The 15,195-nt window shown below is 39.8% G+C and overlaps 1 protein-coding gene across 3 annotated transcripts in view; it reads right to left on the bottom strand.

Moving 5' to 3' along the window:
* Positions 1 to 15,195, bottom strand: part of ulk2 (unc-51 like autophagy activating kinase 2) — a 117,728-nt gene that overhangs the window by 97,221 nt on the left and 5,312 nt on the right. For all 3 annotated transcript variants that reach the window (XM_072243513.1, XM_072243514.1, XM_072243515.1), the window contains exons 2-3: positions 3,962 to 4,054; positions 1,797 to 1,838 (exon numbers count right to left, since the gene is read on the bottom strand). In XM_072243513.1, the coding sequence (XP_072099614.1) occupies positions 1,797 to 1,838; positions 3,962 to 4,054 (135 nt within the window). The remainder of the gene's footprint in view (positions 1 to 1,796; positions 1,839 to 3,961; positions 4,055 to 15,195) is intronic.

The following is a 15,195-nucleotide window of genomic DNA, read 5'->3' as shown; positions in this document are numbered from 1 at the left end:
AATCCTAGCCTAATCAAAAGACAATTTACAAGACCAATTAACCTACCAACTGGCACGCCATTGGGACTGTGGGAAGAAACTGGAGCAGCTAGAGAAAGCCTGTGCAGTTCAGGGGAAGAGCGTACAAACTCCTTACAGACAGCACTGGAACTGAACTCTGGAATGCCCCGAGTTGTAATAGCACCACACTAACTGCTGTACCACCATGGCACCTTTGTACTTTGCAACCTATGTTATTTTGTACTCTGTTCAATATCATTCTTCACATGAAATAGAGTGGAGTACAAAGTCAAACGTGATATTAGCCAATGGAAATCAAAAGTACTACAGATGCTGAAAGTCTAAAATTAAAAATAAAACAAGGAATGCAGGAAACACTCAGCAGGTCAGTTTTTTTCCTCTTTTGTTCAGTTCTCATGAAGGGTGTAGGATTTGAAATGTTAACCATTTCTCTTTCCACAGATGCTGCTGGACCTACTGAGCCTTTTCTATATTCATTTGATGCTTACAATGTTCAGCTTGTTGATATCTAATTCGTTAGGAAGACATACAAGGATGACTTGAGGAATGAGATATAGGAAAAGACTGAATAGGTTAGGACTTTAATCCTTGAAAGTGGCGTCACAGGTAGACAGGATTGTAAAGTGAGCTTTTGGCACATTGACCTTCATAAATCAAACTGCTGAGTACAGGAGTTGGGATGTTATGTTGGAAGTGTATAAGGTGATGTTGAGGTCTAATATGGAGCATTGTGTGCAGTTCTAGTCACCTATCTGTAGGAAAGATATCAATAAGACAAAGAGTGCAGAGAAAACTTACAAGCATATTGTTGGCTAGTTTACTCATTGTCAATGATATCTCTTGACATTGTTTATTTTCATTTTGATTTTATCTAGCCATACAGCATGTACAGGCTGCTGAGTGATAAAGGAATTCTGAACAGGTTATGGCTTTACTTTTTGGAGCATAGGAGAATGAAGGGAGATTTGATAGAAATATACAAAATGTTCAGGGGTATTGATAGGATAAATGCAAGCAGGCTCTTTCCACTGAGGTTGAAAACCAGAGCCAGAGGTCTTAGGTTGTGGGTGAAAGGTGAAATATTTAAAGGGGAATACCTCTTCAATCAGAGATTATGTGAATGTGGACCAAGCTGCCAGCAGAAGTGGTGGGTGCAGGATTGATTACAGTATTTTAAGAGAAGTTTTGTAAGTACATGAACAGGAGGGTATAGAAGGCTGTGGTCAATAGTACTAGTGAGAATAACAGCTTAGTATGGACCAATGAACTCATTTCTGTACTGTAATGCCCCATGACTCTGCATGCTTTTTTTCTACAAGGATTGTTTTGTGGTAGTGCAACTTACAACAAATACGTTCAAGTTCATGCAATGGTTTGTAACTGGAGTTAAATGATATAATTTAGGTCAAGGATCAAGGGTAACATTGGACAAAGGACAAGTAGACTAAATAATGTATACACATTTTACTGCTGAAAATCTGCCATTAAAACACTGACATTACTAACATTGTTATAGTACACATTATTAAAAACAGTCCTGATTATAAAGAAAACATCTTACAGATAAAAAGTGAAAAGGTCGTTCCTTTCTTAATAAATACTATTCAGTACAGAAATTCCTAGTAACAAAATCAATTTAACACCTGCCTATTATTCCTCAGTACACACATATTAAATTTTTGCACATTTAACTAGTTCTGGCATTAAACAATAGTTACAATAAATTTTCTTTGAAAGAATTATTAGTGAGTGAAAGAAACAAACTATTAACTTACCTGAACATCATAAAGTGCAACGATGTTTTCATGTTGAAGCTCCTAAAATGAAGAGCACAAAATTATCTTTGAAATTACATTGCTACCAACAGATCTGTTCCTCAGCTGTCAGAAAGGACAGAGTAGTACATTCTAAAGTTCTCTTCACATTTCCCACATATCTTACACAGCTGAAAACCCTCAATAAAAAAGTGCTCACTGCTTCTAGTTAGCAAGTTCCAAGCATTTTAATTAAAATTATGAAAGGCACACAAAATATATGAAAGAATTCAAAGCTTTGTTTTAATAGCTGTAGCACTGTATCCCACTACTTTGGGAATAAGGCCAAAAAAAAGAAACGGCGAAGTTCAATTGACTGTCTTCTCATTCTGTGCACCATGAAGATGTATTACAGTCAGAAACTGGGATTAAAACTAGATAAATGGGAATTAATACATCAAACTGATGTCACACTATGACAAATTTTAAAAGAAAGGTTATAAAATAAAGAATATATTTAAACTAAAACAGTTGGCCGAAAATGAAGAATGCTTATTCTGACATGTCCAGAAACTTCAGCTCTGCAAACATTTTACCAAGTATGCAAAGAGAAGTAATGGCAATAGTACTCTGGTCTCCTCAGTTCTAATGAATTTGGCTGATCAAACTACTTACTAGGCACAATACCAATCACTCAACTGAGTTTATCAGTCATGGTGAGCGGCACATACGTAATTTGTTAGATCTAACTTATGTAGAATCAAAATCCTTGTCGGAACCATTAAACTACTGGGCATCAATTCTGCATGAAGACAATATTCCTTATCTTTTCAAAATGATATCAAGAAAGATTTATCACCAAATAGACAACTGTATCTTTATTTTCAGTGTGATTATTGCTCTGTTTACAATTGTGCATTTGGTAAGGAAATTGAAAACAAAGGTTAATATAAAGGCATCTAAGGTTGCCTAAGGATTAATCAAACAAGATCCTGCATGTAACATACACAATGGACTGGTTAACTGACCACAAGCCATACTAGCTTCAAAAATCAACTTTTGCAGTACTGAATTTGGTTAGCTTCAAACAGCAGAAATATTGAATCAAAAATGAACCTGGGTAATGAACACAGTATCACTAGTGCACTTGGATTAAAAAATATCACATCACATGCCCAATATTACTTAACTAACAAAACCAGCTGCTGACTCCTGACATTTGAATTTAAATATCAGAGTGGACATTCAGATTTAATTGTCAGAGGTCAAGGGAGGTACAATGGTGTAACAAGTAATGCCCCATTGTTTCCAGAAACCTGGATTCAATCCTGACCTCAGATGCAATGTGGAGTTTGCATGTTTACCCGGGACCACATGGGTTTTCTCCAGGAGCTCTGGTTTCCTCCCATATGCCAAAGATGCATTGGTTAATAGGTTAAATGACCATTGTAAATTGCCACAAGTGCACATGAGGTTAGAAAAAATGGATTAATGGATGGTATGGTAGTGTAGCAGTTAATGTTAACTTTACAGCAGAAGCAATTGGGATACAATTCCTGTCACTATCTGTAGGAAGTTTGTATGTTCTTCCATTGACCATGTAGGTTTCTTTCCACTTTCCAAAAATGTTTGAGTTAGGGTTAGTAAGTTATGGACATGTTATGTTGACACTGGAAGCATGGGGACACTTGCAGGCTGCCCCAGCACATCCTTGGACTGTGTTGGTCATTTGGGAAAAATAACACATTTCATCGTTTGTTGCGATGTAGATGTGACAAATAAAGCTAAGGTACACGGGTGCTTAATGGCCAGGATGAACAGGTCAGTGTCTGTTTTCATGTACAGGAGAGCAGGATCCAACCTTGACAGTGCTATCACTGCATTTTTGGCATGACGGTAGTGGCATGAAAGGTAGTAGATTCAGCCCAGTACATCACAGGTAAAACCCTCCCAACCATTCAGTACATTTACATGAAATTCCATGCAATTACTATCCTATGGATTTGCTGAGTAGGCCTGTAAGAAAATGAATCTCAGCGTTGTATATGGTGACTTTGATAATAAATGTACTTTGAACTTTGATGAGGCAAATAACTGTGTACATTTGGAGAAACACGAAACCATACTTTGACTGCAATTTATCATTCTTACCAACTATTGACGTCAAACACAAGGAGTGGTCATACCTTTAATATCTTTATTTCTTTACCCAGCAAGATTTGAGATTTTGACAAATTTTTCTTGTTTATACATTTCACTGCAACTTCCCAATCCGCTTTCTGAGGGAAGATAAACAAAAACATTTATAAAAGCAAATGAGATTAAATTTAATTCAGTAAAAACAGGTTCCAACATGCTGACATGCACAATATTAATTTTCTTCACTTAAGTAACATGCAAGGAGATTAGACTGAACAAGACAGAATTAATAATGGCCATTGTTGGTTCTCATTGAACATCTGCGAAATTATGCCAACAATTAGTCCTGAGCCTTTGGCAACTGGACACAACACTAAGTACACTTAGAGACTAGAGGACTGAAATAACTAAAATAATTTAAAATTAGTTTATCCCGAAGACTGGTAAGAGTTAAAGAAAATTATAATGAGAAGTTATAGTTTAATCTGAAATTTTTATATATTTCAAAAAAGTCAATGTCCTCCCCACTTCTGAGCACATCTACAAGCAGAAAACAGCATCCATCACCAAGGATCCCACTGTCCACCAGGAAGGAGGTACAGGAGCCTTAGGTCCCACACCATGAGGTTCAGGAACAATTACCCTACAAATATTAGATTCCTGAACCAGCATGGATAAACTTCACTGACCTCAACACTGAACTGATTCCAGAACGTATGGACTCACTTTCAAGGACTCTACAACTCACGTTTTCAGTATTAAATATTTATTTATTTAGTATTTGCACAGATTGCCTTCTTTTAAAACCATAAGATATAGGAGCAGAAGTAGGCCTCAGAAGTGTGGCCTCATCACAACAGCGGAGGCCATGAGTGGACATATCAGAATGGGAAGTGGAATTAAAATTGCCGGCCACTGGGAGATCCCACTTGTTCTGGCAGACGGAGTGTAGGTGCTTGGCGAAGCGGTCTCCCAACCTACGTCGGGTCTCAACGATATACATCACAATAAATGATGCCAACAGACTTGCAGACGTAGCGTCACCTCACCTGGAAGGACTGTTTAGGGCCCTGAATGGTAGTGAAGGAGGTGTACGGGCAAGCGTAGCACTTGTGTCACTTGCAAGGATAAGTGCCAGGAGGGAGCTCAATGGGGAGGGATGAATGGACCAGAGAATCGCGTAGGCAGCAACACGTGTGTTGCTCGGATTTCCAGTACCCGAAGATATTCTCTTGTTTGAGATTTACAAAAAGTATAAGCAAATAGTATCAGAGACCATCATTTGTGGTGCCAGAGAGAGAAAGAGGTTTTGGAATGTTGTGAACAAACAGGGGCTTAGTGGGAGCGGCGCTTGTGGAAAGAAAACCACCGTATCAGGGATGGATGAGGCCATGATCTGAAGGTTGTGAGCTTTAAACTTGAAAGGCCTGACACCAGTGAAGCTAGCAAGTCTAGGAGGGACAAGTAAATGAGAATTGATGCCTATTGCAAGCCAAGGGAGAATATCAATTTTGGAGAATGGACAGCTAGTCATGGAGGATTCAAATAATCACTTTAAGTTAAGGATGGATTGGATGAGAGTTCAGCACACTGAACAGAAGCCATATAATCCTACCAAATTCACACCTTTGATGATGCATCAAAAGTTCAACTCAGGACCATACAGAATGACTTAATTGTGATTGGTCTACAACAGTTAAAGTGCCTGAAAGGAGAGTGAGTATTCATCAGTAAAACCTGAAGTTTCTAATACAATTACGAGCGCCTCAATGGTCAGGAACAGTCCTACTGGAATCAATTTGGAGAATACGTGTTCAGTTTCAGGTGATTCAGTCTGAAAGAGTTATGGTGAATGCACTTGCTATTTTGTCTTGCTGTATCCCAGTAACCAACTAACTGTGGACTTGCTCCATATACAAGCACATCATTAAGTTACTGTGAGGACAACTGGCCTTCACATTTTTCTTTCACTAAGAAATCTCTCAACAGATAACACTCAGTGGCCACTTTATTAGATCCAGAGGGTACGTAATAGAGTGGCCCTGAGCGTATGCAGGTGGTGTTCTGCTGATTTAGCCCGTCCACTCCAAGGTTCGACATGATGTGCGTTCAGAGATGCCCTTCTGCACACCACTGTCGTAACGCATGGTTATTTGAGTTACCGTCGCCTTCCTGTCAGCTTAAACCAGTCTGGCCATTCTCCTCTGACCTCTCTCATTAAAAAGGTATTTTCACACACAGAACTGCCACTCACTGGATGTTTTTGTACCATTCTCTGTGAGCATAAGAAATAGGAGCAGGAGTAGGCCATCTGACCATGGATTCATCTCCACCTAACTGCCTTTTCCCCATAACCCTTAATTCCCCTACTATGCAAAAATCTATCCAACCTTATTGTAAATATGTTTACTGAGGTAGCCTAAACTGCTTTATTGGGCAGAGAATTCCAAAGATTCACCACTCTCTGGAAAAAGCAGTTCCTCTAGTGACTTAATCTCACCTCATAGTCCAACCCCCTCATCTCTGAAATCAACCTGATGAACCTCCTCTGCACTGCCTCCAAAGCCAGTATATCCTTCCTCAAGTGAGGAGACCAGAACTGTCCGCAGTACTCCAGCTGCAGCCTCCCCAGTACCCTGTACAGTTGCAGCATAGCCTCCCTGCTCTTAAATTCAATCCCTCTAGCAGTGAACACCAACATTCCATTTGCTTTCTTGATAACCTGCTGCACCTGCAAACCGACCTTTTGTGATTTGTACACAAGCACTCGCAAGTCCCTCTGCACAGCAGTATGCTGCAATTTTTTTTACCATTTAGAGAATAATCTGTTCTTTCAATTTTCCTTCCAAAGTGGGTGACCTCACATTTACCAACATTGTACTCCAATACCAGACCCTTGCCCACTCACTCAACCTTTCTATAGCTGTGTACTCTAGAGACTGTTGTGCGTGAAAATCCCAGGAGATCAGCAGTTTCTGAGATACTCAAACCACTGTCTGGCTCCAACAATTATTCTACAGGGGGTGGGGGGAATCACTTAGATCTCATTTCTCCTTCATTCTGAACAATAACTCAACCTCTTGATCACATCTGCGTGCTTTTATGCATTGAGTTGTTGCCGCGATTGGCCAACTAAATATTTGTATTAATGAGAAGCACCTAGTGAAGAGGCCACTGAGTGTATAATGGCTGCCTTCTTTAAAAATTAATCAGGACGAACAAAAGAAATGTTTACAAAAGGCTGAACTAATGCCTAATAAATAACAGAACAATGTGGAATTGGAATATTGTTGTCACTTAAACCTAATACTTCAAATACAAACTCAGCTATTCCACATCTTCCAATTGCTAAATTGAATGTCACTTAGTGCCAAAAAAAGCTGAACCCTGACTAGCTGACCCTGCAAAAGTACAAAGCTTGTAAAAAGGTTAAATGTTTTCCATGCAGATCCATATACTGCACAAATCCTAAAAGGTATTTAGCTCATTGTTGGGATACAGTAATTGGGAACTGAATCAGTGTTCTTTAACACAAGAGATTCTGCGGTTGCTGGAAATCCAGAGCAACACACACAAATTACTGGAGGAACTCGGCAGGTCAGGCAGCGTCTATGGAGGGGAATAAACAGTCAACGTCTCAGGTTGAGACCCTTCATCAGGACTGGAAAGGAAGGGGACAGAATCTCAACTCTGCATTTCCTCAGGCTTTTTCTCCCTCACTTTCCAGTCTTGATGAAGAATCTTGGCCCAAAACGTCTACATTCCTCTAACATTCTGTGTGTGTAACAGTGTTCTTTCTTTTCTGGAACCCCACTTTGAAATCCAGATCATTAGAAAAGATGGTTTTATTTCCCATGACAGTTTACAGGAGTCAACACTAAAATCAGTTACACACGTAAGCAGTCATTCAAAGTAAAAATGAGACCACGCCAGTATGAAATTTCTAAGGAGAGCCGCAAACTACATTTAAACTCTGAAAAATTATAAATTTCATTGAAGATTTTCAAAGTTATTCTGAAGTTGAGGAATATAAACAGGGTTAGCTAAAAGGTTCCCCTAGCCCTTTAATAAGATCAAATCTAATCCTATCTTTTGCCCTCTTCATCCAATTCCCTTATCTCCTAACGTGCTCCATATATTTACTCCTACTAGCCTTGAATAAGCTTTATGACAAAGCATCTACAATTTTTTGGGAGGCAAAGAATTCCACAGGCTTACAACCCTCTTGCACCGAGTTCCAGGTTCTCCGTGCAGTAAATAGGCTCTTGGCATCTACCCAGTCACTCCTCAAAATCAATAATGTCTCAATGAAGTCATCTATCATTCTTATAAACTGTGTATATAAATCCAATTTACATCTGATTTAACATAGGACAACCACCCAGGAATCAATCTACTGAATCTACAATACACTGACTCCAGCACGCAAAATTCTTCTTTAGGATATGGAGACAAAGCCGTACAGTACTGTTGATGAGACTTTACTGAAGCAATTTTAGCAAGCTCACTTTACGTTTGTATTCCTGCTCCCTTGCAATAAAAGCAAACTTTTCTTCACCACATTATAATTCATCTGCCACCTTCTCGCCTCCTTATTTAATCTACCTATTCCCCTTTCAGTTCTCCACCAAGTTTTGCATTGTCATTAAACATCAATTTGCTGCATAAAGCCTTTTCCTCCAAGGCTTCAATACTAATTGTGAATAGCTAAGGGTACACAACAGAAAGCCAGTAGATGTCTAAAAAGTTGTCATTTTAATAAAAATCTTCATCTGATTTCAGAAATAAACACACAAACACAAAGAAATGTGAAACATTTACCCAACCATTCAGCCTTCCGTTAAATTTTAAAGCCCAAAGCTGCAGAGAAAATTGAAGCAACACACATAAAAGTTGCTGGTGAACGCAGCAGACAAATGCAGCATAGAACCTTTTGAAATATTGTTTATGCAGGCCTCTAAGGTTTTGAGAAATTCTCTGCAAGATGTTAACTCATTCATTCTCTCTGCTGAATGTTCTCAGAACCTGCAGGCAATCTTATTCATTTAGATTTTACAGAAATAGATTCAGCTTCAGTAGCATCAAAATGAAGGAAGAAAAGCCCAATGAACTGTTCACAACTAACAGCATATTTCCAAAGGTAGGAGGGGGCAAAAGAGAAGTGATGAAGATAGAAAAATGTTTCACAATGACTCCCTGTGTCTACACTTGTCTCTGTCACAAGCTGCATTCTATAGCCACTGATTTCATCCTTTTCCCAACAACACAAAGACTCCTCTCATGAGCTTCTTTCTGCTGGTTTCCTGTCTGATACAGGAATTTGCAATGTGGGCATTTCTAGACATTCTGTGGCCCATATTTTAAATCAAATGAAATTGAGTTTCCAACCCTAACAGTCCATATTCTTGCCCCACCTATGTTAATTGCTCTCTCCAAGGGTGCTGGCATGGCCAATTTCATTCCACAACTGCAATTACTTCACTGGGGAACATTACTAATGACAGAGCTGGAAAATGCATCAACAGATAACATGACATTGTGGGCTGGCAAACAAAAGCAAGAATTGCACAAGAATTTTAAAGATCGAATAGAAGGGTTGGAAATATGGAAGAAATTACACTCCTAGGGAGTGACAGATATTAAATACATCCAATCATGGAATTGAGGTTGTTCTGCACAAAATGGAACATGAAGTTAAAATATTACAAAAATAAAAACAGGACAAGCATTCCCAAACCTTAAAACATTACAGTAATTTATAAAAGAAATAGGAATGTTGCAGGCTGGTGTTAATTAGAAAAAGGAATTTCCATTCTCTAATGACAGCAAATCAATTACATTGCTACAACATAAATTAATAAACTACTAAGTCCTTGCAGCGGCCTTTGTATTTGCCTGGCATTGTCCATACGGACACACAACTATATACATACTCATTGGCCATTTTATTAGGTACACCCGCTCATTAATGCAAATATCTGATCAATCAATCAATCATGTGGCAACAATTCAAGGCATAAAAACAAGCAGACATGGTCAAGAGGTTGTTCAGACCAAACATCAGAATGGGGAAGAAATGTGATCTAAGTGACCTTGACCATGGAATGATTGTTGGTGCCAGATGGGGTGGTTTGAGTATCTCAGAAGCTGCTGATCTCCTGGGATTTTCACACACAACTGTCTATAGAGTTTAGAGTGTGGGGGAAAAAACCACACAGTGACCAAACAAGAGAAAATCTGCAGATGCTGGAAATCCAAGCAACACATATAAAATGTTGGAGGAACTCAGTAGCATCTGTGGAAAAGAGTACAGTTGACCTTTTGGGCCAAGACCCTTCATCAGACAGTCCCGAAACGTCAAATGTACGCTTTTCCATAGATGCTGTCTAGTTTGCTGAGATCCCCCCAGCTTTTTGTGTGTGTTGCTAACGTACAGTGAGCAACAGTTCTATGGGTGAAAAGTCTTGTCAATGAGAGAGGTCAAGAGAAGAATAGCCAGACTGGTTCAAGTTGACAGTGATTCAAATAACTACACGTCACAACAGTGATGTGCAGAAGAGCATTTCTGAATGCACAACACCTCAAACCTTGAAACGGATAGGCTACAGCAGTATAAGACCATGGCCATACATTCAGTGGCCACTTTATTAGGTACAGGAGGTACTTAAGTGACCACTGAATGTATATTCTCACCTTTCACATTACTCATCTCCTTCACCAAGGTGTTACACTCTATATGGAATTGTTTTCTTAGCCATAGAGTTATACACCAAGATAGAATCAATGAAGTGATGTCCCTCATTATTTCCCTATGTCCCTCTTTGAATGACTGAATACACTAAATTTAGGTACACCATACAATTAAGTCCACACGTTTCTTTTCTTGTGAGGCCACTCCAAGTTTCACACGTTCTTGTTTTGAAAAGATATCTTTCATTGCTGCTGGGTCTGATTTTTTCTTTAATTTTACCCAGTTTTCAAACCAGGGGATCAGTGGCAAGCTCAGTATTCATCACTAATTTCCCCATGACAACATTGTTCTGAGGAACTCGCACAGTGATTCCCTTAGGCTCCAATAACACTGGACAACAAAGATTTTACTTTCTGAATATCTTTGGGTGTATCTTCTGCATTTTGGGCTGCTGATCATGAAAATTGACATGAAATTTCCCTATCACGCACAATTTTAAAAAAATCACCTATATTTGTTATTTCAATTCATAATTCAAGTGAATTAAAATGTTGTCCACAATGTAAACTGAAAAGTTTTCAATCTTGTCCAGGCATGCCTGGGCATGCTTTGGCAGGTGGATGCTGCAAAATAGGCTTTAGAAAAGCTATAAATTTCCATGAAGGATTTCGATATTTGAGACAGATGTATCCCAGAATAACTGATGCCAAGATTAAGGAAGATATTTCTGTTGGTCCACAAATCAAATAGATTATCAATGAACATACAATTTAAAAAACTTCTGGTGGAACCAGAGAAGATTTCACAGAACGCGTTCAAGAATGTTGTTGAAAATTTTCATGCCAAGTGCAGATCATCAAACTGCATGTGGCAGCTTGACAACATGTTTCAAGCAAATAAAACCATGAAGTGCAACATGTCACTAAAGGATAATTTCCTGAATTCCCATTTAGACTTCTTCCCTGCAAATCAGTGTTTCCCTGCTGTCAGTGATGAGCATGCTAAAACGTTTCACCAAGACATTGTGGTTATAGAGACACTGTGTCAGGGCAACTGTAATTCATCAGTGATCATTGCTGGACATAAGCGAGAAGCCTCAGACACCAAGTACAAATGAAAATCGTCAACAAAACATTTTAGCTTAGTTGAATTATTGCAAAGCGTCAGCATTGTTATGCAATTAAACACGTTATATTCAATAAAACTTAATTTTTTGTTTCTTCAAATTCCCAAGTGATACAAGTAGTCTGGAATTATATTTGTGTAAAGCTTCAAGCGTCAATCATAACCAAAAACAGTTTCTGAGGAAGCAACTCTTTCGAAAAAATTTGTTTTCCAGCGTAATCACAATCATCTTTCTTGTGCGAAGTCCCACTCCACCTTTCTTTTCCCTTTGGCTTCAGTTTTGCCAAGAATCCTTGATGAAATACTGCCTTGATGTCAAGGGTCTTCATCTTCTCCAATTCAGTCCTTTGGTTTGTATTTGGACCACAGTTGTGAGGAGGTCCAGAGCTTGGTGTTCCTGGCCAAGCCCAAATTGGGTGGCAGTCAACAGCTTATTGGTGAGTAGGTGCCAGTTCACAGCATCGTCAATTATAGCTTTTATCACCGGTGTTTGAGAAGAGGCCAAATGGGCCAGGTTTATCCTGATTTTTTTGAGAAGAACAGAGTAGGGTAATATTGTTGGGTACCTGCCAGAGTAGAACCTGCACAAGAACAGCTTGGCTGGAGATGCAGCTAATTCTAGAGTGCAGGTATTCCAGAGTGGAGAGGAATTCGCTGGAGTGGGGTGTAGTATTTCAGCACGACATATTGCCTGGTATTCAGTACCTCAGCCATTTGGAAATCTATATGCAGGAGCACTATGAAAGTACTTTCACCAGAAGGACAAATGCAATTCGCTCACCATCATCTTCCCTAGATAACCACCTACAGCAATGCCAGTGACGTTCATATCCAGAAAAATTAACTATTCCCTCATTTCCTCAAATAGTTCCAATGGTAATTTAAAACTGCACTACAAAACAAATCCAACAGTATAAAAAATCTGAAGAAAGCAACTGGGAGATCAATCTAAGCACATTTTGCTAAAACTCAGTAGATCAGGCAGCAGCTGTGGAGAAAAATAAAGAGCTGATGAGGGTCTCAATTTGAAACACTGGCTCTTTATTCCTTTCCATAGATGCCACCTGACCTGCTGAGTTCCTCCAGCATTGTGCGTGTGTTGCTCTGGATTTCTAGCATCTGCAGAATCTCGTGTTTAAGTTTTGCTATCAACATGTTCTGTTTTGGGAAATGCAGACAGTGTTCGAACTGCAGTGCTTATCCAAACTCTCATGTTGTGACAATCCTGTTAACTGCTTTAACTTTGACAAGTTTACTACAATCTAAGCAACACACACAAAACGCTGGTGGAACGCAGGAGGCCAGGCAGCATCTATAGGAAGAGGTACAGTCGACGTTTCAGTCCGACACTCTTCGTCCTGAAACGTCAGCTGTACCTCTTCCTATAGATACTGCTTAGCCTGCTGCGTTCACCAGCACTTTGTGTGTGCTGCTTGAATTTCCAGCATCTGCAGATTTCCTTGTGTTTGCGTACTACAATCTAAACTATGTTTTAGTAAAACCACTAATGGACTGAAATAAATATTTGCCACACTATTACAGAGCTGTGCAGCAATGTCAGGTCAACCTCTCAGGTTTACAACTTAGAAAAAACATTAGTTTCTTGTAACAATTCAGGGCTTGTGGAAAAAGTCACCATTTGCTGATAATAGATAAAGTTAAGCGAGCCATTCTTTACAATTCATGAAGCGCAACGCACTTTTCTGGCACAGCCCTACAGAAGGAAATGCTTCATCTACCCATATACACAAATCTTGTGCTCTCCTGCTTCAGCGATTTTGGTCCCAATGCGTGTGCCTGGAAGAACTTGAACACAGTCTATGCACTCATACAGTTCATCAATCCCTCCGAGAATTCAGCAGCACAGTGAGGTGCATTCACAAGCCAAGTTGAGCATTGGTGATATCTTCCTTCTTCAAATTAGCTTTTTCAAACAATCCTGGAAATATAACAACATGGATGTGGCCTACATGTACACTAGGAGGGGAGGATTTTGTGGTGTAACACAGGCAAAATACTGGAGGAACTCAGCATGTCAGACAGCATCTGTGGATAGCTGATCTTTCCAGCTGAGACCCTTCACCAAGACTGGAAAGGAAGCGAGAAGAAAAAGGATCTAGTGCTTTCCCAGTGTATATGATAAATAAACTCTTCTCAGGCTTCCAGTCGGATATAGGTATTGATTTTAGCCAACATTTCAATGACAAACTCCACCACCTTCATCAGGGATGATGCCTGGGCATGTCTAGTCCAGTGGTATATATGTCGTCTATCCCTCCTGATTGGTTAGTCCTCATCGAAGCAGGTTTCTGCTGTTCCACCTTGTTCACAATCGAATTCCAGTTCTTACTTAGAGCGAAACCTTCATCTTTGTTAAAATTCTCATTCACTAGACTCATTTCAATGGCTTCCTTCACCATTGGCACAGCACAGAAGCCAAACATTGTACTGGCAATGGACTTCGACGGCACAAAGCTACTGTGCCACGCCATGGATTTTGGGATCACCTGGTAAAGGAAGCCATTGAAATAAGACCAGAGTATAAGACTTTTAACAAAGATGAAGGTCTCGCACTAGGAACTGGAATTCTATTGTTAACAAGGTGGGACAGCAGAAACCTGATTGGTTGAGAACTAATCAATCAGGAGGGCCAGACGACAGGGAGTATATATACCACCAGGCTAGACTTGCCTAGGCAGCATGCCTGATGAAGATGGTGGAGTTAGTCCAAGAAACACTGGATAAAATTGATACCTATATCCGACTGGAAGCCCGAGAAGGTTTATTCCAAGGGGGAAGAAGCCAATATAAAAAGGTGAGGGGAGGGGGAAGGAGTACAAACTGGAAGGTGATAGGTGAAGTCAGCAACGGGGGGGGGGAAGATAGGTGGGTAGGGGAGGGGGGCTTGAAGTAAGATGCTGGGAGGTGATAGGTGCAAAAGTATAAGGGCTGAAGAAGGAATCTGATAGGTGAGGACAGTGAACCATGGGAGACGGAGCACTAGAGGGAGGTGACTGGCAGTTGGGGAGAAGGGAAGGGGAGAGAGAAAAAGAAAGAAGGGGGAGAGGGAAGAAATTACCATAAGTCAGAGAAATCAACTGTGATGGAGGACCCCAATGTGTTCTCATACTGATCTTCCAACTGAATTGATGTAGATAGTTGCACGAGTTCTATAGTGAACAAAAAATAAACTGCAATTGCTCTGGTGAACACATTTTGAAAGCAGTGTGGCAGAACCAAAAGAATATCAGCAATTAGCACTCTCAATCCAAAATATCTAGAACCTTGCAAGGAACAGGCCATGGTTAAGTAGAGCCAGTTACACTGGCAAAGGATCTTCTCCACCCAAAGAAATTGAAACAACTCTTGAAGCTCTGTATAAACAGGCTCTGCGATGCATAACTGCAGCACAAGGAACAGAAAACCCACAGGCTGCAGGAATGGGAATTATGCCTAAAACCAATG

The sequence above is a fragment of the Mobula birostris genome, chromosome 25 (genome assembly GCF_030028105.1).
Source record: "Mobula birostris isolate sMobBir1 chromosome 25, sMobBir1.hap1, whole genome shotgun sequence".
Taxonomy (NCBI): domain Eukaryota; kingdom Metazoa; phylum Chordata; class Chondrichthyes; order Myliobatiformes; family Myliobatidae; genus Mobula; species Mobula birostris.
Note: the sequence above shows the minus strand (reverse complement) of the source record. Positions and strands in the feature narration are given on the sequence as shown.